The sequence below is a fragment of the Python bivittatus genome, unplaced genomic scaffold (genome assembly GCF_059951505.1).
Source record: "Python bivittatus isolate LINGU-HERP-01145 unplaced genomic scaffold, Pbiv_v1 ctg000070_np1212, whole genome shotgun sequence".
Classification (NCBI taxonomy): domain Eukaryota; kingdom Metazoa; phylum Chordata; class Lepidosauria; order Squamata; family Pythonidae; genus Python; species Python bivittatus.
The window spans coordinates 41013336-41036999 of record NW_028277034.1 but is presented as its reverse complement, the minus strand read 5'-3'; the positions used below and the strand labels follow the sequence as shown (position 1 = coordinate 41036999).

Below are 23664 nucleotides of genomic sequence, written 5' to 3'. Positions count from 1 at the left end.
TGACTGTAGGGCACTATCCTTGCAATCATATTCAATGTCTTGATTACATCATGGATTTACTGCTCCACATATTGGGGTCCCTGTGTCCTTTATGGAAGTGACACTCCGCATGAACATAACAGTCTTTTTCCCTGATGAGATTCCAAGCATGTCCACAACAGGGTGCTTTTTCTCACTCACCAAGTTTTCAAGTTTTTCCTGTTCCACAGTTTACCTTTTTCCTATACATAGTAAAATATGGTTCTGTGAGTCAAATCCCCATCCCCCGTGCAGTTCTCTGTCCAAACTGCTGCACGTAGCACTGTATTGAACAAAGTTAAGGCAATATACTATTTAAGTGTCTTCATGATTTATTTTTCTAAATTTGTATACTGCTGCATTTTCACTGGACTCCTGGCAGTTTATGTCACCAAAGATCACTATACATGATCTCCCCATACAGGCCAGAATAACCAGTCCTGCATTATAGAATCATTGAGATATTGAGCAATCCAAGCTTGGGACCAACACCAACATTTAGTACAACTCACTGTTATTAATTAGATTATTATTTATTAGTAATAACAAATAATTAGTATCACCCATTCTCTCATACAAAGTCTTCTCTCAGGGTATGGTAAATTTTTTCAGAGATCAGCGCTTTGGCCATGCATCTCTGGCCTCAAAAGTCTTCTTCAATTTAGCAATCTTTGAGATTTGTTCAGCTGCTTTTTATATCAAAGCTTTTCTGTAGCTTTTAACAAATTCTTTAGCTTACAGACATTGGTTTATAGGCCTCAGTGTTCTTGTTATCTCCTGTTTGGCAGCCTATAGTCATTTGACTAGCAGCTGTTGTGGACAAGGAAAAGGCAAAACAGATGGAGAATGCAATATGTTGGGAATGGTTTGCAGATTAATGGTTGCAACTGGTAACTTTGTGTGTCTGAAATTGAGGAAGCAGCCCTGTCATATGCTCCATGCAAGCCACTGAACATTAATAAATTCCTTACCATTCAAACTTGCTTACTTTTTTATTGAGAGCTACGACTTCCAAATTTAGCCTCTTATTAAAATATTTAATCTACAGTGGAAACAGATAATGTTTGGCCTTCCAGATGCTGCCAAACACTTTACTCTACTCTAGAATGCATGGGCAGTGGTGAGAAATGGTATCACTCACCCAACCAGCCAACCATTTACCTCAGTGTTGGCCAGGTTTGGACAACACTGATTTTACCTATTTCTGCTCTCATTTTTAAAAAGTAATTTGCAGTTCTAAATTAGTGACAGGTACAGTAATTGGCATGCGTTTTACCTATTAGTTCTTATTTAACTTGTTGAAAAACAACTTACTCCTGAAACTTCTTTAAAAACTATCAAGGAATGTGCATGAATATCTTGTCTTTCACAGTACTATAATCTTCAAAGTGTCTACAGCTTCCTTGGCTTCTCAAGCTTCAGTTAAATCTGACTTTATATAAAATAACATATTACATTCCTTTGAGCTAACCATTTTCTTTTCAGATGGACATATCAGGGAGTATGAATGATTTTTGGCACTATGAGAGATTAGACTGCAATTAGATCTTTATACAAAACCTTTCTACAAAGCCTACTATCCTTAAATCAAAAACTTTTCTTCTCACTCTGGTTTAAATAGAAGACATGGATGGAAAGAAACTGTTTTTCCATCCTCTGTATTTCTCCCAGCTATTTTGGAGCCTCCACAGAGAACCCATTCAGAAATAATGGCTAAGAAGTAGAAGAGGCCGCCTTGTGAAATGTTGTGTCATCCTGATAATATTTCAACATTTCTGGACGTTAGGGAAACATTACTAACCCAAGGCCTTTGACCACATTCTATAATATATTGACCTGAGAGTAAAACTGATGATTAAGCTGACATTGCTAATAGGTTACTTATGAATGGTCTATCCAAATTCCATGTGGGGTGCATATATTTTTATGCATATGCCATCACTGTTTGGCAAGTAAGGAGAGTCTATTCAGAAAATTTTGATAATAATATGCTATTTGGAAATGATCCACTGTCAATGTACCACATTTTCCATCTTGTGTAAGTTCCGAGGGATGCCACTTCTTTAAAACAAAGATGAAGCCATCTAAAGTCTTGCCTTGCAAGCAACATTGAATGGGTACAGAAAGGAATATGTGCAACAGCTTGAAACAGCTTTCTCATCAAAATTCTTTTTTAATAGGCAACCAAGAAGTTTCTGGGACTTACTAGAATCAATCTTCAAACTGATTTTTTGCTGATGTGGTGAAACCTATACTTAGTATTACTAAAAGAGAAAGAATTAAGAAAGGAATTAAGATGTGCTGGGAGAGGAAGCGTGAAGGAGTTCCTAAGAGCATACTCATGTAAGCATAGCTAGAACTGAATGAAAATCATAATTCTAACCTGATTGTCGTCAACATGGTCATTTCAAGAGCTACTGGAAATGCATCTTCCTCGATTCCCACACAACATGGCCATACTGGGAAAGCTGTACTAATTGAAAGCCTGACTATAAATGTGTCTTTTAAGAAAATCATAATGGATATCCCTTCTGCCGACCTAATTTGTGTTAATCCAGAATTGGAGCTGTGACTCTGTGGCTTCAAGTCAGTTCAGCTTCTCTTCTGCAGTTGAACTGAGTAAGGGCTAATTTCACATGGGTGGGAATTCCTGGCTTACCCTGTCTTCCAGGGTTTCTTCCCCTTCTGCAAGTGGTAAGTGAGCAAAGCACCCTAGTTGCCCCCTCACAACGACCAGGTTTGTATTCTTGCTGCAAAAACAAACATAATGAGATAATGTCAAGGATGGGCAAGTTACAGTCTAGAACCAATTTTTCTCTCTGCCATTAGTCAGCTGAAGGGAGCGGTGGTTGGTTCATGGGGAATTCTGAGCATTTTAAGAATGACAAGTGGTAAAAAAAAAAGGTTTCTGAGGATTTGAAGGGATGAAACCAGTGGCTGGGTGGAAATCTGCTTCTAAGGACTGGTAGCAACATTGAAAGCATGCAATTTTTAAAAAAAGTTTTAAGTGTTATTATATCAGTAGATTTATAGAAGAACATCTTGCACAATGCTTTCAGAAGGCTATATTACATATGATATACATTATTTGCTTTTTTATCTAAACTATTGTGCAAAATCCAGATTATGTTGAAATATTGCATGGGGTCTTGCCAGCCCTTCAGCACTGGGCAAACAAAAATGAAACCCTCTTGGTTCTTTGTCAATCTGTTGCACATATTCTTTTCCATTCCCATTCAACATTACTTATAAGTCTGGACCTGAGAGGGCTTCATTTTTGTTTGCCAAGTGCTGCCCAGAAGTCCGATCTCTTCTGGCTTTGCACTGATTTATTTGAAACAGGAAGAAAGCAGTTTTTGAAGCTCTGTTGCTCTGCAGAGTTTGTGGACAGTATGTTTGATGGGAACTTTTAGCTCATCCTACTTCCTAGTGTAGGAGAACCTAACAATAGTTACTCATGATTTTGCCACTACCTGGTTGGACTATTGCAATATACTCTACAATGGGGATGCCTTTGAAGATCACAGGAAAGTTTTAGTTGGTCCAGAATGCAGTGATGTGTGTGCTAAATGGCTCCTGCTGTTGGAAGCAACACCCGTGCTTTGGGCTTTGCACCGGCTTCCTAAAGTCTTCTGGGTGCAATTTAAAGTACCAGTTTTGACTTATAATGCCTTTTATGGCTTGGCACTTAGCCAGTTCCAGGACTGCATATTTTAACAGGAATCAGCCCAACCAGTAAGGCCATTTGAGGACAAACAGTTAATAGTTCCCCACTTCCAGGAAATAAAAGGAGCCAAAGCTAGGAGGTATTACTTTTCAGGAGTAGCATTAGCTATCCAGACAGCCTTCCAATGGAAATTGAATTGGCTCCCTCCCCGATTTCAAACTGAGCTCCTTTGTAGACAATTTACAGCTTAGAACAGGCCATCAGTACATACACATATGTACATGTTTGATTTTCTTTGTGCCTTTATGGATTTCAGAAATTTTAGTTTTACCATGAAGATTATCCATCTCTTGTGAACCGTGATGCACACCAGTTAATACAGCAGTTAATTCCATTTGGCCCTAACAATTTTTGTTGATAGATTCCCAGAAGACTCACAACCAATAACAATGAAAATTTCAAAACTGACAGTGTTGTTTTTTTTTTGTCATTAGATTTTGAGAGTTAAATAGCGAAACCATTAGACCATTATTTCAGAGAACTGTTCTCATCCATCTATCTGTGAATATTCTAAGTGGCCTAAAGGCATCTTATAAATCTACTATAATTTTGTTTTGTATTAACTCAGTTATACTGGATATTTGGAAAATATAGCTGGATCTTACAAATGAAGTCTTCATCATTTTTTAGATGCAGCTTACTGTATTTTATGTACAGCTCTGAACAGATTAAGGTTACTAAAAGAACATGAATGCAACAGTTGTTCCAGCTGAATTCACACAAAGCTATCCACTATGGCCAGCTGGTGCTGGTCTTATTTATATAAGACATTTGCACATCTCTCCACTTGCATACATGCATGGTTCATCTACAGAAGTTCACAGGGGATGCTTTTGTACCAGATAAGAACACTTTTGAACACCTCAGCATTTTTTTACTTGCAATTTTGGGGATCAAAATAATTAACTGAAATACTAGATGAATACAGCTGTGTCCAATATATAATGCTTTTCTTTATTTGGAAAAATGCTGGCATAACAAGAAAATGTTAAAGACTTAGAACTATGTTTGTAGCATTTATTTATTTGGAGAAGAGAGAGAGATCCTTGATTAGAAAATAGGAGGGTAGTATTTCTAAAGCTGGAGAAGGTGATCTAGTTAGCAAAATATGAATATATGGTTTCAACATTGTGCTTATAACATTTTCTTCTAAAATGAGTTTCTTAAGTCTTCTACATCCATTTGGTCCATGAAGATAAAGTAGAAGGGTAAAATTCCATCACAAACTGTTATTATAAAAACTGTAGATAGGATACTTCAGCAATTTAAGAAAATATTCTGAAATTGGTTTTTTCGCCTCAACAGCTCAAAATGTTAAGACAGTCCGGACGCTGAAACAGAAAAATAATATAAATGTGAGTTTTGTTCTTAATATTAAAGAATACTGCTAGCATTTCACTATCTCCTGTGATGATCCAGCCTGTTCTAGGGAGGAGGAGTGTGCTTCTCTTGTGCAATTAACAGTAGCTATGTACAATCATTCTGGGAATGAGATGGGCAGCTCTTGAGCTTCCATGGAAATGTAATTTCCTCAGATATCTCCACGTGTTTTCTGTTCTTACTAATCACAGAAGCACGGAAAGAAAGATCTGGTAAAATCTGCCTTTTATCAGATCACACTATTTGTTCATCTAGCCTTTGTCCATCCTTTCTTTGACAGATTTTCTTCATGGTGTTAGTGTTTCTCATCATTTGCGTCCTGAACTTTTTTTAAAAAAATTCAAGATTAAGTCTAGAACTTCTATGTGCAAATCTCATCCCTGAATATACCATAAGTGTGTCCTGTGCCTGACTGCCTGACCAGTATTTTTTCCTTTCCCCAATTCACAGAATTTCCGCCCTTGCAGAGGGGAGAGATTGCTTGAAGAAGTTCTCTCTTCCTAAACTGCTTTTCTTCCCAGCTCAGCACTTCCCTAAAAGGTGCTAAACTCAAGTTAAGGAGAGCTCAGCTCTGTGACCTTAATTAGTTAATTAGCACCCTCCAGCCAGCTTGCCCTGCTATCTGAAATGGGCAAACCCTAATCAGTTTCACCCAAAAGGCTTTCTTTTGCCTCCTAAGCAGGCACATGTGAGCCCGCTAAGCAAACAGCTGGCGCTAAGGTATTCCTTTTAATGTGTACAGGTAGTCCTTGGTTAGACGGTAACTGGGATCAGAATTTCTGTTGCTAAGCGATGCAATGGTAAAGTGGGATATCACATGACTGCATCACTTAGCAATGGCAATCCCAGCAGTCTCAGTTGCTTTGGTTAAGCAAGGTTTATAGCCGTTAAGTGAGGACCTCCTTGCAATTTCCTGCCGGCTTCCAACCACTAAAGTCAGTGGGAAGCTGAAAGGAAGTATGGGAGGGTGCACGAAGTGCTGTTGTGGCATGGCAAAGCACGGCAGGGCTTGGGATGGCTGCTGCTGGGTGGGGGAGGATGAGCGAGGGTGCGTGAGGGGCCAGCGTGGCACAGCACGAGTGTAGCTGGGTGAAAGTGGCTGCTGCCAGGTGCAGGAGACTTACCAGAGTTACTTGTGACTTTCCTGGCTGGCTTCCCCATTGAATTTGCTTGTGGGAAGCTGGCAGAGAAGGTCACAAGTGGCGATCATGTAACCGTGGGACACTGCAACCATCATAAGTGCAAGCCAGTTGCCAAGTGCCCAGATCATGTGACCGTGGGAGTGCTGGGACTTCCAGAAGTTCAAGGGCTGCTTGTAAGTACCACTTGTTCAGCACCATTATACTGTTGAATGGTTGCTGAATGAGTGGTTGTTAACAAGGACTACCTGTATTCACCACTGTGTGCTTGCTTACTCTCTTGTAATCTGTTCCTCTTCAAATGCAAACATTAATTTCCTCTTGCTAGTTTCCTAGAACTGAGGTGAGGATTCCAAAGGGTGGGGGAGTGGGGAAATAGGGCTATAAGTTTTACCCCTTTTCCCCAGCTTCCTCATGCATTATGTTCTGGAAACCTTCCCACTGTTTGGGCTCACCTGGCTATTTGGGGTTGTATTCTTCTGATGCTGTAAGAATGTTCAGGGATGATTTCTTAATAAACCTTTTTCAAGATTTATTACTGTCCTGGCATCTCCCTTAATATTCTTATTCTTTGGTATCCATCCTGCAATAAGTATGAGTAATTGCAGAGAGAATGGCCTTGAGGGACACAAGGAAGAGCTGTTGCCAAGGCAATGATCAGATAAAAGAAATCTGAGTTTGGGGCAGGAATGTAACCTACGTAAATGTCTTAGACTAGTCCCTCCCTGGTTCACACAAATATAAAAGGAAGGAGTGGGAAACACATTCAGATTTGCAAGATTCTATCGCTATAATTTTACAATAGAAGCAATATTGTCCTACATGACTTTGGTTTCCTAATCTGGTCTATTTTGAAGGGCTGACAGTAATAAATAACAAAAATAGGACATGAGAGACAGAAGAACATTTTTCACCTTTTTCCTGATCGGAGCAGATCCAGCCCTTCATTGATTTTGTCAAAAGGTAATGTATGAGTGATTAATGGATCCAAAATGAATTTCTTCCTCATGAAGTCTGAAACCAATTTCGGGACAGAGTCTTTGCTCTTCCACCCTGAAGGAAAATCGATTAGAAAGCATTATTGAAAGAAGGCCAGTAAAAATTGTGAAAAGACAGGAGAGTTTAATCTTTCTGCAGATTTAAATTAATGTAAAATGGAATCCATTCTAAGTCACTTCTTCCTAGATTGTACAGTAGTTTTCATTGTCATGGATAAGGCATCTACCTTGGAAGTGGAGATAGTCACTGAAGGGAGAAACTTTGCTGTATATATATTTTTTGTCCTTTCAAAAATGTGATTGGGCTCAGACATCACACTAAGTGAGAGATGGACTTTTTATAGCCAGAAGCTGCACTTTGGGGTGCAGACAAGAGTACAACTGTTGGAGTGATGTTGCAAAGTAGGTGGAATACCTCATATATTTAGTTGGGGCTGGGATTTTCTCTCCCTCCTCAACCTTGAGAAGAAGTTATTTGGCTTATTTTAATTGTATTAAACCCTCTTAGAGTTCATTCAATAGCTGTTTTAACTCCCTAATGTCATATTATAGGATTGCTGTCTCTTTTGGTGTATTTCTGATTTCTAAACAGTAGAAAACCCATGCTATTTATTACCTTTGTGGCTAAAGGGGGCATGGGGAGCTGAAACCAACATACTTGGGGGCTATATGTAGTCCACCTCTGCAAATGCCAGTTTGTTTAAGCTGTACCTGGCACATTCATCGCATATGGTAAACCATTAAAAATATGAATCAGTTATGAGATGGATTGTTTTGATAGCTTTGGTTTCTGACAATTTTTGTAAGTTTTTGTACTGGGTTCCATCTTGTTTGTTTTGTATTACTGTATGTTTTTATTGTTCATTATCTTGTGAGCTGCCCAGGTTGGTTTGGAGTTGGGCAGCACCAAAGTCAAAATAAATAAATATCTGTAGTTCCTTGAATTTCAGTTACACCATATTATTTGGAAACATATCCACAGAAATCATTAATATCCCCAAATACACAATGAAAATAATTATCATGGGGGAATACTCTCATATAATCATAGAATGGGGGAATACTCTCATATAATAAATTGCATACAAGGTGGTAATTTTTTTGCACTTGTTATTCATACTTTCTACCGTACCTCCAAAGATACATCCTTTCCAGGTGCGGCCTGTGAAAAGCATCATTGGATCGTAAGTGATCTTACATGCAGCTGGGGGCACCCCCACAATGACGCTGGTCCCCATATTCTCATGGCAGGCAGCAAGGGCAGCCATCTGAGAGCAAACAAAGCAAAGACACACCCGTTATCTATTATTTATATTTTTACAATTACATGTTGCTCTTCAACATCCTCAGCTTTTCATAAAGGTTACAACTAAATGAAGGATAGAGGAAGTATTTCTAGGTAACCGCAGTCTCATTTCTCCCCTTTTGTTCGTTTTACTGAAAAAAAAAAATCAGGTGGCATTGTACATGCATTACTTAAAACAATGATTCAAAATTATAAAGCTAATCATAGTCCAATGATAAGTAGATACATTTAAGAGTTTAAATCCTCAGCCAAGCACAGAGGTAGGCAGTGTCGCAGAAGAGGTACAGGATGAATCAATCTTCTCAGAACTCTTGGCAGTGCTGTTGAAGCACTGGAGATCCTGGTGTAAGCCACCCTTTTCCCCTAGACTCCTATTGGCGCTTCTGTTGTATTGGGGAGGAAATGGTTCCCAACCTAAGCTATATAGTAGGGAGAAGGTTTACATAAAGTTGGCTTAATCCTGTCATTGTCTCTATGGTAAGAGGCATCTCAGACTTTCACTCTTTGGTGAGATGAACATAAGGAATGTGTCTTATTTTTATTTATTAAAATCATTTACATCATCCACTCCTTATTTTAAAAATCTTGAAACAGTCTACAATGATGATAAAAACAGGATAAAAACAAGACAAAAATAAGCTACTAAAATATATACTGGATGCAGAAAAACAACACATAATATCAGTTTTTTAAATGGTTCCCAAAATCCTTGGTCAGAAATTGCTTTATTTTCTCATGCAGTCAAGTGACAAACATAACCTTCCATTCCTAATCACAGGGACACCAAAAGGAGGAAATGGGCATTGTGATTTCATAATGCAAGCCCTGCTTTTTCACACTTCTGCTGCAACATTGCACGCTAGTATGAAAGGGCTGGCATTTTCAATGCATTGCATATTTGCACACTTGTCTTCCCTGAGACACTTATGTCACAAGAGAGAACTCTTTGAAACATAAATATGTAGATATACAGAATCAAAGCAGAATGTTTTCTTTTTTATTAATTACAAAATCTCCATCATATTATGGTTGATTTGGGGAGGCCCAGCATTTTATGTCTATAGAGGAATTATGGTTTGCTCTTCTAGATTTAGCTTACCATGTGAGCCCAGCCTATAAGATCAACCAGTCTATGTTCAGGTGCTTCTAATGCAATCTTCTCAGGAATGAACTGGCTTCTAGAGTTTTTAAGTCTGATATACTAATTAGGCCATTGGCTAACCATACTCTGCTCTGGCAGTACATTCTTCCTCCATCAGACATTTCCACTCCTTTTCTTCCCTGTTATAGCATTCCCAGGGATAATAAGAAACAGTATTGAAAATAGAGATGTCAATATCATAATGATGTGACAACATCTGAAATACTGTGTGTGGTTCTGATCAAAAAAGATATAGTGGAGCTAGAGAAGGTTCAGAGGAAGGCAACTAAGATGATCCAAGAGTTGGAGCAGCTTCCCTATGAGGAAGGGTTGTGATATTTAGGGTTTTTTTAGTCTACAGAGGAGGCAAAGGACAGGGAGCATGATTGAAGTGTACACAATTTATGTGGATAAAATGGACAAGAAGAAGCTGTTTTCCCCTTCCCAAAACATTCAAACCAGAGATCATCCTGTGAAACTGAATCTTGGAAGAATCAGGATAGACAAAAGGAAATTTTTCTACACAATGCATAATTCAATTTGTAATTCATTCCATCCAGTATCCAGGGCCATACTGGCTGCTCTGGCTAATTTCTGGCTGGAACCCATACATGATGTTGGTTATGGGGTGCTGGAGCTAACAATTGATTGCTGCTGTTTGTTGCTGTACTATAGTTGGAGAGCAGCAATATACTGAATTTTGACAGTGTGTTCCTTCAGGGAATTCAAGGTGATATGCACGATTGTCCTCCACAATCTTCAATCCAATGTTAACTTTACAACAACACTTGATAATTGATTAGGCTGGGATTAGCCCAAGATCATGTATTTGAACTTGTAATCATTATGCAACATTAGATCTCTGAGACAGAAAATGCTCTACAATAATATAGAGGAAGTATTACACATAAGAGAGTATAATTTGCCAGACCCAACCTCTGGCAGAAGATACTTAATATCCAATAGGACTACGCAATGGGCTATTTTAATTTTGTCTTATCTTCATTATTTATTATGACAGTTTCCAAAGTTACATACCATGGTTTCAGTGCGCCCAATCACTTCAAAGGAATAGTCTACTCCACCCTCAGTCAAGTCAAAGAGCACTTCATTGATGGGCTTCTTGAAATCCAAGGGGTTGATACATTCTGTGGCTCCCATTTCTTTAGCCTTGGGGAATTTATCCTTGTTGATGTCAACTCCAATGATTCGGGAAGCTCCAGCTGCCTTACAACCCATGACTACTGAGAGGCCAACTCCACCCAAGCCAAAGACAGCACAGATAGAACCAGGCTCTACCTGCAAAATCAAAGTCAATACACATTGCATGGTTCTTTTTTTTTTTATATCTTAATAAGATTTATAGAAAAAATAGGAAAAAAATACAAAATATAGAAAGGAAAAGAAAAGAGATACATAAAAAACTATGACATGGTTCTGCTTTTTCAAGATGGAGGATCCATGCAGGAGACAAATTATCCTGATGTAGGAAAAAAAACTTATAAGTACTCAGCTGACTACTGAAAACAGGATTTGGAGTTTATCTTGCCTGAGGATTATCTTCCACCTGCTTGGTTCATTCTCTTGGCTGATGGTTGTCCAGATATAACACCATTTAAAGAGCTGCAGCATATGTAATATGAGCCTTCTAATATATAGTACAATATTTTTGAAATTTTGAGTCATGAGCTCTGGCACTCCACACCTATTCCATCTGCCAATTGTTTCCAAAGTACTTTAAATCCAACCTGGAATTTTCCTACTTTCACCTCACCATCCATGGAACCCAAATGCATCTAGCATAGCATTCAGCTTGTAGATAGCACCTCCAGCCAAGAATTGCTCAGCCAAGTTAGCCAATAGCTGTACTTTAAGAATGCCCAGCAATTATCACTCACCTGTATTCTAGTTTACTATCAGCATGAGGTAAAATTGTTGCACGGTAAGGTGCTTTAATGTCTCAAGGGAATCTCTTCAATGTCTTTGGTTGCCTCACCACCCTGGCACCCATAGTTTTCACCCAGACTATAACCTGCCATGTTGCAGCCATGAAATGACCACTGGTCTGCAATACATTAAGCCCCAATATTTTAGCTTTTTGTTAAAACACACCTTTTTAGGATGGCCTTTCACTGCCAAGCTAACTTCTGTTAATATTTCTCTGTTTAATCTTTTGTTTAGCCTGTGTGTAATGCTGTTTTAATATATAATTCTTGTACACTGCATTGGCAATTTTATAACGAAAAGCAGCCTAAACTATTTTAAGGACGCTACCATAAAGTGGCAATGTTCAAACTTTGCTGCTTGGGAGGTACGTTTTGCTATGCTTTTGTTTTCTGCTGCTGCTTTAATGCTACAGCTGCAATTCTTTGTTTCCACTGACTTGTGGCTAGAGTTAGCATAAACAGAGACTTCTTCTATATGACCCCAACTTTTTTTTTTTTTTTTTGCTTTCAACAGGTTTTACAAGGGCTTTCCCATGGCAGCAAAAACCCTCTACTACAGTGTTTCTCAACCTTGGCAACTTTAAGATGTGTGGACTTCGACTCCCAGAATTTCCCAGCCAGCATGGCTGGCTGGGGAATTCTGGGAGTTGAAGTCCACACATCTTAAAGTTGCCAAGGTTGAGAAACACTGCTCTGCTAACTGGGTCCAAACCCCTGGTGGTCCAAGCTTCTGTGTTACATATCTGAGATACTGAAGTTCTTTATAGGCAAAATGGTTTTCCATTGGAAAGGACTCCTCTCAATCCTAGCTTTATGGTTTCTTGGTATTCCTTTCTCCCTGCAGGCAAACATGGCAAAGGAAAGGTAGGGCTGGGGAATTAGAGGGTTGCTGATAGGAGGCTGGCTTTTGTGTTCTCTTACTGGTTAGCAGGAGGACATGTTTGTCAGCAATCCCTGGCTACAATGGAAGCATTTATTGACAGACTGGCTCAGTGACACTGGAAACAGTGGTGGTGTAAAAAATGCTCCACATCATTTTTCATCTTCATGGTTGGGACAGAGAATTTCAAAGTGAAGCACAACGTGTGCTCTGGAGTGTCTTCATAATAGCTAATAAGGCTAGATGCTGTTGACATTCGACTACATGGAAGCATTATAGGAAATGCCAATGATTCTTGGCAATTTTATATCATTTTTCATCCCAGGAATTTAACACGGGGCAAAGAATGCTGGGCAGTGAACAGGACAAATGCACCTTGGATCAAATCTAAAAAATGAGCGGCAAGCAGTTACGTAGGTTGTCAACTGAAACACACATAATTGTACCTGCATTTAAATAAATGTACATTCTTGAAATCAGTGGCCTCGGGCTTACCTTAGCTGTCTGCATAGCTGCCCCGTAACCGGTCGAAAACCCACAGCCAATCAGACATATTTTTTCCACGGGGGCTGCAGGATCAATTTTGACCACTGCATTTTCATGCACCACAGTGTATTCAGTGAAGGTGCTGGTGCCAATGAAGTGGTGGAGGCTCTTTCCTTTGCATGTGAATCTGCTGGTGCCATCAGGCATTAAGCCGCTACTTGAACTAAGGCTGTGAAAAAAAGACACACGGAGAAAAGGTTACAGCTGATAAAAAGGGACTTTGCTAAGACTGGAAGTCAAAGTCTACGAGCTATTAAATGGTCTTTGCATTTAGCATTTGGGGTTTTCTAAGTATCTGTTGATAAGGGAGGGAGGGAGGGAGAGCACGGGTGGGCCTGCTGAACACGATAGGCTAAAATCAGGTTGAATAGCTTGTGGTTTAGTATAATGTGGGAAGGAAACCAAACTATAGCCTTAACATGCAATGGGATTCAGGCCCTTGGATTAAGCCACAATGCAAGTTATTTGTTTAGTCATTGCACATCATAGAAAATCAGTAGCTATATTTTGATAACCTGGGTCTAAGGCAGGGTTTCTCAACCTTATCAGCTTTCAGATGTGTGGACTTCAAGTCCCAGAATTCCCCAGCCAGCAAGGCTGGCTGGGGAATTCTAGGACTTGAAGTCCACACATCTGAAAGCTGATAAGGTTGAGAAACACTGGTCTAAGGTAAAACCCCACCAGCCCAGCAGCAGGGAGAAAATTGAACCCCTTCCTCCTTTGCCATGATCCTGAGAAAAATCTGCCACTAAATTGTTCTTTTTATTTGAAAAAGACTTAGATACAGCATACAAAGAGAATTTTCTTCTAATCCAAATGCAAACTTCAAGGAGAGAATTTTCTAATTGCCTCTGCCTATGGTTTGCAATCCTGCATATTTTCACATGCACACACCTCCAAACTGAGTCCTAGTTAAATGTCAAGATTGTTTGCTTGTTTTCCATTACTTGTATCCTGCCACAACTGCATATCTCTAAGTGGTTCACAAACAGCAAAAGCATGACAACCACAACCTAACACTTATTAAAAACAATACAATACCGCATACTGCTAAACAGGTAGCAAGCAAAGCGGAGGGATTGATTTCTAAAGGCTTGTTGGAATAGCCAGGTTTTATCAGTTTTCCAGAAGATGGCTAAAGTAAAGCATCTGGATTTCAGGGTTAGGGCAGCAAATGAGAAACTTCTGTGTTCCCTTTACCTCCCAGACTGTGGGTGCCCAGGGTATCCTCCTCTAAGGAGCCCAAACAAGCCAGAGTCAGCTTGAAGGAAATGGTTCTGTAGATATTCTGAGCACATATGTTGGCATTTATAAGTTAAATCCAGCACCTTGAATTGTACTTGGATATTGGAAGCCAGTTCAGTGTCCACAATATAGGTGCTATTTTGCTTAACTGACTCAAACTAGTCAGATAGCTGCACTCTGCACCAACTACAGTTTTCAGGTTTGTCTTCAAAGATGGCCCCAGAATGCATTGCAATAATCCAATCTGGAGGTAATAAAGGTCTGAGTAGCTGGGATTCAACCTCGGCTTGCTTCATCCCATCATGATCCTTACAGCCTCTAAATCAGTGTTTCTCAACCATGGGAACTTTAAGATGTGTGGACTTCAACACCCAGAATTCCCCAGCCAGCTAGTTCCCAAGGTTGAGAAACACTGCTCTAGATATTAGATGAGAAACTGCAGAGATTCTCCTGTTTTGTTCTAGGTATAAGCTGGATATCCACAGCATGTTGCTGATTTATTTATTTATTTTATTTTATTTATTTAAAAGATTTATATGGTCTCCATCTTAAGCAACTCTGGCCGCTCACATGATGTTTTATCTTAAACCACAGGATGATCTCCTGGGGCTTCATGTAGACTTTATATAGCATGGGAGAGAATGCCAAATTCTGTAGTACAGCATATAAAAGAGGTAACAGGCTTGCTTGCTCATCCCACTTCATTACTGGCTTCTATTCAGAAAGAAGGGGGACGCGGTGGCGCAGTGGCTTAATGACGCTGAAAGTTGCCGCCCAGAAATGGTTGCCGCTTCAGCGGTTCGAGTCCAGCCTTCGCTTGCCAGCTGGGCTCTGCTCTAGGAAGGAGGCTCTGGCAAACCACTTCCGAAACAATTGCCTTGAAAACTGCAAGGACTCGTCCAAGCAGTCACTGCAGAGTCGGTAACGACTGAGCGCAGATAAAAAAAAAAAATAATAAATTCAGAAAGAAGTGGAACCATTGCAATACAGTATTCTCAACTCCCACTCCCTGTAGGCAGTCCAGTGGGATATCATGGTCAAAGGTATTCACTAACAGGACAAGGAAAGGTCTCCCTTGGGACCAGCCCATGGTTGTCCTTGAGACCAGGATTTCTGGAGTCACTCTTGACCCTGTTTCAAAGACATAATCCCCCAGCATTAATAGTCTCAAACCCCAACCCCAAGAAGAGCTCAAAAAACTCAGATATGTTGCTAGGAAGCTAGGTGGGTAATCTACCAGCAGAATCCCTAGCTTGTTTCTGAAGCCCAATCTCAGGTATAAACACTTGCATCTAGTCACCTCTAGAGTAGTAGTTCTGAAACAGCCAGGTTATCATGGAGTATGGTCAGAACCCCATCCTTACCATTAAGGTTATTATACCACTAAAACCCTGGAAGGCAGAACTCAGAGCCTTCCAGCCAAGTTTTGTGATATGTACCAGGATTTGTATACTAAATGCAGAGATGCTATGCACAGTTGAGGGTAGCTGGAACTACAGAATATGGCAGTGGACAGAATGTTGCTCTTTAGTGGGAGAGCCAAGTTCAGAGCTCAGTAGTTTAAGCCAGCTGGTATTCTTCAGTTTACCCTCAGGAGATTAATTCCTCAGGAGACTAGGTGAGATTAGAGGAATAATATGCAATAGTTTCAGAATTATGAAAGTTAGCAGACAAGTTCTTACTTGTGGAGACTTGCAGCATCCTTTTTAATCTTTTGCCTGTTGTATATGCCGTGGTTGAAAAACTTGGTTCAAATTAAATTACATTTCTGTTAATTGCTTTGATTTCCTTTTCTATATTCAGAGTATGTGTTGGACAGGAGACAGAAGAAAGACAATTTGGGTAACATTCTAGAACAACTTGAGGATTGCCCTGGACTTGTTCAGAAGCCACAACTGATTTGCTGTTGAGAGTCACAGGCCCCCCCTTAAGCCTTTTGTGTAGTACTAAAAGCAGGTAAGCTCCCATATACATCTTGACCAAAGTCTTAGTGCCAATTAGAGGCATATGAAAAATGTATTAATGTAACAAGGATTAAATCCAGACTTAGATTAGACCCATCAAAGTCAATGCAGCCTGATGGAAGATACTAATTAATAAAGCTCTACTGATTATGATGAATCTTCTCCAAGAAATTTGCTCTGGGTGCAGCCTAGAGACAAAATATTGATTCTTTGACAAAATAATTCTGAACTGGCCCCTTTAATGTAATTTCAATCAAAACAACTAAAGAATATATTAAAATATTGTCTTTGATAAAGAAAAAGAAAGGAAATTGATGCTCACTCATTTGAAGAACACAAGTTGCCTCTGGAACTCTGGCAAGTCCTGCATTTTCCACATTGTGGAACAAAGAGTGGAATTACTTTATCTCCTAGAATGAAAAACGAATAGTTACAGAAGCACGATCCATGCCCATTGCGAGCAAGCACACAGCTATATAAATGAAACAAAACACTCCTAAATGGTGCTATTTTCAATTGGTTTGGGATCCATGTCCAAAATACTTTGAAAGTAAGATGTTTGGAAATAGTTCTGATTATTCTGTGGATATCCTTCTATGTACTTTTAAGTACAATAACGTATGTACTCTAGTTAGAGATGGATACCAAGGATTAGGAGTAATCAAACACTCATTTATTTTAAAAGAAATGCAGGAGGAAGCTAGGGAGTGTAATAAGAACTTTAGGACCCCATGTCTTATTATCAAATCCACTACTTTTTAAATTCAAATGAAGTTTCTTTCATTCTTGGAACTAAGAGGCATGATCCTAATTTAAGGTATGCAATGTCTTATATTTAGGAGCTTCAGTTTGTTGATATCAGGGTAAAGCCTCCTTTGAATTGATCTTGACTGCTAGTGACTTCATGCAACATCCATGTAATTTTCTTGACAACAGCGCATAACATTTGTCATTGTCTTGTTCTGGTACATTTTTCCCAAGTTTAACCTATAGCGGTGGCATTCCTTCATGGCATCATAAACCATATCACTTTCTAAATTATCACAAATACACTCCTTTAATGTTGTGTTAGTCCTTGTACTACTTCAGGTGTAGTAAGTATAGACGGGAGTTAAAAAGTATGTTACAAGGGAATAACTATTCATCATCATATAAAAATCCAGCAAAAGGAATGCAGTCAATGCAAATACACCTTATCTGAAACAAAAACAAAAGGGAAGAGCTACTCATATGTCCACTTTGGGGCAAAGCATTCACGATCCTCTCTTCTCTCATAAGACAGGTTTATATAGTGTTTCTGGATGTTACATTTGTTTTGCCAGACCCTGTTCTACTGAGAAGCCAGTGAAAATATGCCAACTGTTTTGGTGTTCTGGGCCAGGTTTTAGGGTTCTTGTGTAGCCCACCCCTTCCCAGGCCCCAATTTTTCTCATGCCTGGTTTCACACAAGTCACTCCCTCTCCAACACTCTCCACGACTCCAGCTGCTTCATGGCCCAGCACCATTGGCAAAGGCATGGGAAAAGCACCAGTGATCACGTGGTCATCTGAGCGACAGATCCCTGTGGCCAAAATCTGCAAAGAAGTGAAATCATGCTTTCAGATAGTGAGAAAAAACTTGTGTTTGTATTTTTAGCCTGCCTCATGTACCACGTGTTGAAAATAAGGCATACTAAATTAAAATGATGATTTCTATTTTTACAATCTGAACAGCTATGACTCATCACAATGCTCATTATCTAGGGGTTTTTCAACATAGCTTGTTAGAGTTATTTAATCCAAATATCTTATTTTTTACTTGCATGACACAGTATGCTTAACAGAATAGGGGAATAGGGAAGTGAAGATGTGAAAAAGGAGAAGCATAATTCTTGAAAGGGAAATCTAACAATGACCAATAAAATTTTGCTTGGCACTATTTCTATATCTGAAAATATTTGTCGGAAAAAAACAGAAGCCAACTAAATAAAACCAGCACAAGCCAGATTTATATTCTTTTAAACATACATATTCTGAAATGTAGATTTCCTCAAAATATTCATCCCCAAATTTTCTGTATTGGGGCTGTGTTGAAATATTAGAGAAATAGGAAAATTGATGGATAACGAAGTTCTAATTTGTATTTTAGTCTCCCAAATTCATGTCAGTTCAGTTCATGTTGCAGTCACATAAAGTGAATCTCTCGTTTGTCTCTTCTGTAATTCAGGAAAAACACCATTGGGCTAACAATATCCTGTCTGATTGGAAGACCATTTCTTGCACTTTTTAAAAGTTGTCATATTAAAATATCCCAAACATAGAAAAAAATTAAAAATGGAATGGCTTTAAACAGTAAAAAATAAAGCAGAATTCAACACTTTATCTTGGTGGAGTTCATAGTTGATCTAAGCTGACCATCACAACCTCAGTCAGAGAATGATGTGTGGAGCTTCCTCACACACTGGTTGTCTGTGGCATCCTTTTTTTCCCATTGGTAATAATATCATTTGGATATATATTTAAATAAGGAAGAGGAAGAAGAAGGAAGAGGAGGAGGAGGAGATGACTACTGTGAGGCTGCACTGAAAATGGGTTTAGCATCCATAGTGCTGTCCTTTTGGTTTACCTTAATGCGGACTTCATGTGCTTTCGGAGGTGCTACTTCAATCTCCTCAATGCTCAGGGGTTTTTTCAGCTCCCAAGCAATAGCTGCTTTGCACTTTATCACCTGTAAAAAATATATCAGAGGCATTAAAGGAATGACATTGTGAAATTTGAACAAGCTTTTGGATTTCCTTCATTGCATTAATTCACTGATATCAGAATTACAACTCCTGCCCCTTATAATTTCTAGCCAAAATAGCCATGGAGATCAATTAACTTGCAAGATTTGCCTATTGTCATCCAGTTAGTTTGGTAGATGAGAAACCTCCCTCTAAATTTAACTTGTATTTCTCCATTCTTGATTGTAACTTTTTTTAAAAAAAACCTGGTCTTCTTTGCTTGGTATTTGCCTTTCATATAGCTAAACTAAAATGGCTATGGATTTCATTTCTGTTTGAACAGTTATAATTGTTAAACATGCTGCTTTGAAAGGTGTGTGTTTGTGTCTTCAAGACAGTCTTGATTCCTGGCCAACTTGCTGCAGTTTTCTTGGCAAGGTTTTTCAGAAGTGGTTTCCTACGGCTGAGAAGGGGTGACTGGCCCAAGGTCACCCAGCTGCTTTGTTCCTAGAACTCATGGGCTCCCGGTTTCTAGTCTGATACCTTAACCGCCGCACCAAACTGGCTCTCAAAAGGCTTTATGCTATTTTTTTATATATATAATATTGTTTCAATATATAACCTCAGTGTGTTTATACATGTGTAAGAAACAATGAAAAACAAAGGTCTAAACATACAACCACCTGTTCCTATCCACTGGTGAAAAAATAGTGAAAAAATAATATTTGCTGTATGTAACTGGTAGCTCTAAAAGAATTAGACTTTTAAAACACAAATTACAGGAATCAAAAGTTAAGCATTCCAGCTTTCACCAGGAATCCATTAGGCTTACCACTCCAATGAGATCAGTGTAATATTAGCTGAATCTCTCCCTATTCATTTTTAACTTTCACTGTGAAAGGGTTTGGTTTCATTAGACCAAAAACAAGCATTAAATGTTATATCCTTCTGCAAACAAACTTTTTGTTGTAATACTGCATTTAATTTCGCAATTCAAGGAGCTCTTTCTATCTCTTGCAATATGCGAAAGATGTGTTTTTCTTTTAATGACCAGGTTTTACATTCAATAAACACTTTTTCTTTCTTGCTTTATGTGTATATTTTCAGTTTATAAAGCACATGTATAATTGCAGTTGAAAGAGACTATAAAAGCTAACAAAATACAGTCAAATAAAAAATGGTGTCTTTCACCACAATGAGAAATTTATTCTGTACTGTGAATTAATCAACACAAACTTGTCTACTTACTTTGCCTGCAGTACTCATGGTGCTTCTTTTCAGTTTTGTAGTCACTGCTGTTCTCTGCTTCCTTGCTGTAAAAAATCAAGAATGCACCCAACTCTGAATTGATCAGTGAGCGTTGGAGGGCTTGCTTTTAAGTTACAGGGCAAGCTTCAACTGAACAGAGGCTGCAGCTTTTCAACCAAGCTCACTAATCCCCAAGGTCCACCTCTGAGCTAAAAAAGGAAATACTCTTGGACCTCCCCTCTCTTGATTTCAGCTCCAACTCAAAAGCTGAGTTGCATGAAAATATTTGACAGCCTTGTAAATATGCACATTGGAATTGTGACTAGCTGTTAGCTGACCTCTTGATTTTATTTGTTAGATTCGTCTCTGTTTTTCCTTCAGGTGCTTTGGCTAGCTGTTACAATATATCTCCTATGGGTGAGACAGAGAGGGAGAAAATGAGACTCGCCCAGGGTCACCCAGTGAACAACTCTGGCTGATGGTGGACTTGAATCTGGGTCTCTTTAGTTCAAAACATTACTTACTACCTGTGGAAGAGCCTGCTGCCTAGAAAAATTGCAGCCAACAGTGCTGCCTTCCTCCCCTCCTATGTGAGCCTGCTCCCAGTGTCAGTAAGGCAGAGCTGCCAATGAAGCTGTAACCTTGAACCAGGTGTGGGAGGAGAACAGAGGAGACGTGTGTGTTTTGGAAGCTCTGCAGCAGCAACTAATAGAGAAGGCAGCCCAATAAAAGAAAGCATTTTTATTTCCTAGAGACTGAAGGTTCAGAGGAAAAAGAAGAGGCAAAGCAAAGCAAAGCACAATGTTGGGAAGGTGTAAGTGCTTTACATGCTGACCATTAATAAAGAAGAGAAATAATAGAAGAAATCTCAGAAAGAGAGAGGACTTAAAGACAGACCAGGGTCTGTAAGAGTAAAACGCTCTTGTGTATTAGTAATAGTAGTATAATAGTAATAGTATACTAGTACTAGTATTACATAGTGTAGAAGTAATAGTATAAAGTGTAGTATAGTAATAGTTAGTAGCATATAGTATAGAAAAGATTGTATAGTATCATTAGTAATAGAAATAGAGTGTAGGATAAGATAATACCCATAGAAAGCTATTATACATATACTGTATGTCTGTATATTTCAGTTTTACATCTTGGATATTGTTTTAAATAAAACATCTCCCCAACCATTATAGGGAGATATAAAAATCAGAGTGTCTAGGGTCCACTGCTTTTGATGGATCTTTTGAGTCTGAATCAATCAAATTGGGTACAGTTTAAAAAGAACCTGTGATATTACCTCACAGTGACACTACACAGTGTCGTCATCTTCATTTTTTTTCATATGATTTTATTAAGAATTATACATGAAAAGAATAAAAGCCAGTACAGGCTACAAAGAATACAAACAAAAAAATGCAAAATCTTAATCCTTTTAAAGCAGCAAAAAACAAACAAACACCCCCCACACAAATCCAAAGTGTTTAAGAAGTGAGACTCAGTCAAGCTTAATGTCCTTTAAAAAGGCTGTGTTAATGACTGTGAGCAAAGATGGTTCCTCCCTCAACTCCCAGCCACTTGCCCCATAGGAAAACTGCATAGGCAGTTTACTCATGAGGAGTGGCTGTGCAGAGTCAGGTGGGCTATCTCAGAGATCTCTCCTTAAGCCAGAGAGCATTTTGGTGACCAGGATCCTGCATCCCTCACTGATCTCCACCATAATGCCATCCACTGCGGAAAGGGATGTTTAGCTTGCCATGGCTCTCAACTGGAAGTCATCATCTTCATCATTATGATCACAAAGTTTGGTGGAGATGGGCAGATATTGCCTCTTTTGCATTCCTGCACAGGTTGTAAAAGGAGAGTTTCTCATCTTTTATGGGTAGCACAGACATCCTGTAAATTACAGGAATTTATCCCTCCTCTTCCAGATTGCAATAGGTAGGTAGGTAGGTAGGTAGATAGATAGATAGATAGATAGATAGATAGATAGATAGATAGATAGATAGATAGATAGATAGATAGATAGATGAGAGAATGACTGAATGTGTCTGGAACCTCAAATCGTATATACCAAAAAAGAAGCATGAAATAATGTAGCTTTTGTTGACCTGGACCCTTTAGGTGGGTTGAGACTGTAAATCCCAGAAATCTCAGTCAGCATGGCTGAACAACATAATGATCATTTACCTCCATAGTGGGAAGGAAATTAGATTTAAGATGTCTCATTTTAAGAACGTGTTATTTCGATTTATCTGATTTATATTCCACCTGTCTACCCTGAGGGCACTCAAGTTCTTACATATTTCTTTCCATGCTAATGGAATGAGAATGTGCCAGAAGGAAAGGAGGAGGTAGGTGAAGAAATTGGAAGATCAGAGGAATGTTTAACCTGTAGCTGGAAATAAACCTTAGAAGCCATCAAAGCTGCTTTCTGTGAGGGTTCCTGTAGTCCAGTGAGCAAAAGAGACCAGAGGTGGAAAGAAGGTGAAAAGACTTCATGAAAGGGCATCAACATCCCAAACTGTAATTAAATCCAGGTCCAGTAGAGGTATTAATTTGAGTTTTACAGGGATATCTTTTCATGCAGTTATCTTTCAGGATAACAGTATCTATATGAACAATCATGAAGAATATATTCTGCTTCTTCTAAGGATTAGGCAGGTTCTTATAGACATTTCCCATAAAAGAGAACACAGGGATGCCTATGATTTGTTAATCTCATATATAGAGACATAAATAAAGATGAACATTTTGACAATTACTATCATTTAAAGAGAAGCACTTTCCATTTTCATCATAATGGGCAAGTTTCTGATCAGATGGTCTGAGATAATGACAGCTTTTTGACCTTATGACCAGACTGTCAGATGATGCTTTTAGACAGGTGACAAACCTCTCTAGCCTAACATCAAGGCCCCCACTTGAACACTTAACATCAAGGCCCCCACAAGACCCAACAGTCCTAACAAAATTGGACCACTAAAAAGGTGCCTAACGACCTGTCTCTTCCAACCTTACCTTCTTTCATTGCCAAGCTTACATGGATCTGGCAAGAATAAAGTGAGGTTTTTTTAAATCATTTTGTCTCCAATGTCATACCATCTATTATTTGACAAGTGTTTGAAATTAGAACTTCAACCTAAGATAGGGCCAGTGGAAGCTCTTCCTGAAAAGGATCATATCCCTAGGCTGAGCTTTGCCATCTTCTTCATGCTTCTCGTCTCTAAGACCTGAAGCCTCATAATGAAGCTGAGGCAGGCAGAGGAATTTTAGAGGTATGGGTTTTCTAAACATAAGTTTTGTCTGAATATCAGGAGCAAATTTTCCATGTAAGGATTAAATACCTATGCTTAGGTGTACTGTAGAGGTTATTGAGTTGAAGATGTTCCCTAGAAAACTCTGCTGGGGCCAAGTCCTGCCTGGTATACAAT

General features: G+C 39.0%; 1 protein-coding gene across 1 annotated transcript; it reads right to left on the bottom strand.

Annotated features, from left to right (window-relative positions):
• Positions 1 to 4678: 4678 nt before the first annotated feature.
• LOC103066232 (alcohol dehydrogenase 1) lies at positions 4679 to 20437 on the bottom strand. Its single transcript, XM_007436143.4, has 9 exons — positions 20240 to 20437; positions 18895 to 18996; positions 17726 to 17864; positions 16613 to 16700; positions 13031 to 13250; positions 10748 to 11008; positions 8395 to 8530; positions 7179 to 7317; positions 4679 to 5076 (listed from the first exon to the last, which is right to left on the bottom strand). The coding sequence occupies exons 1-9, from the start codon at positions 20255 to 20257 to the stop codon at positions 5052 to 5054; spliced, it is 1128 nt and encodes a 375-aa protein (XP_007436205.1). The 5' UTR covers positions 20258 to 20437; the 3' UTR covers positions 4679 to 5051.
• Positions 20438 to 23664: the final 3227 nt, after the last annotated feature.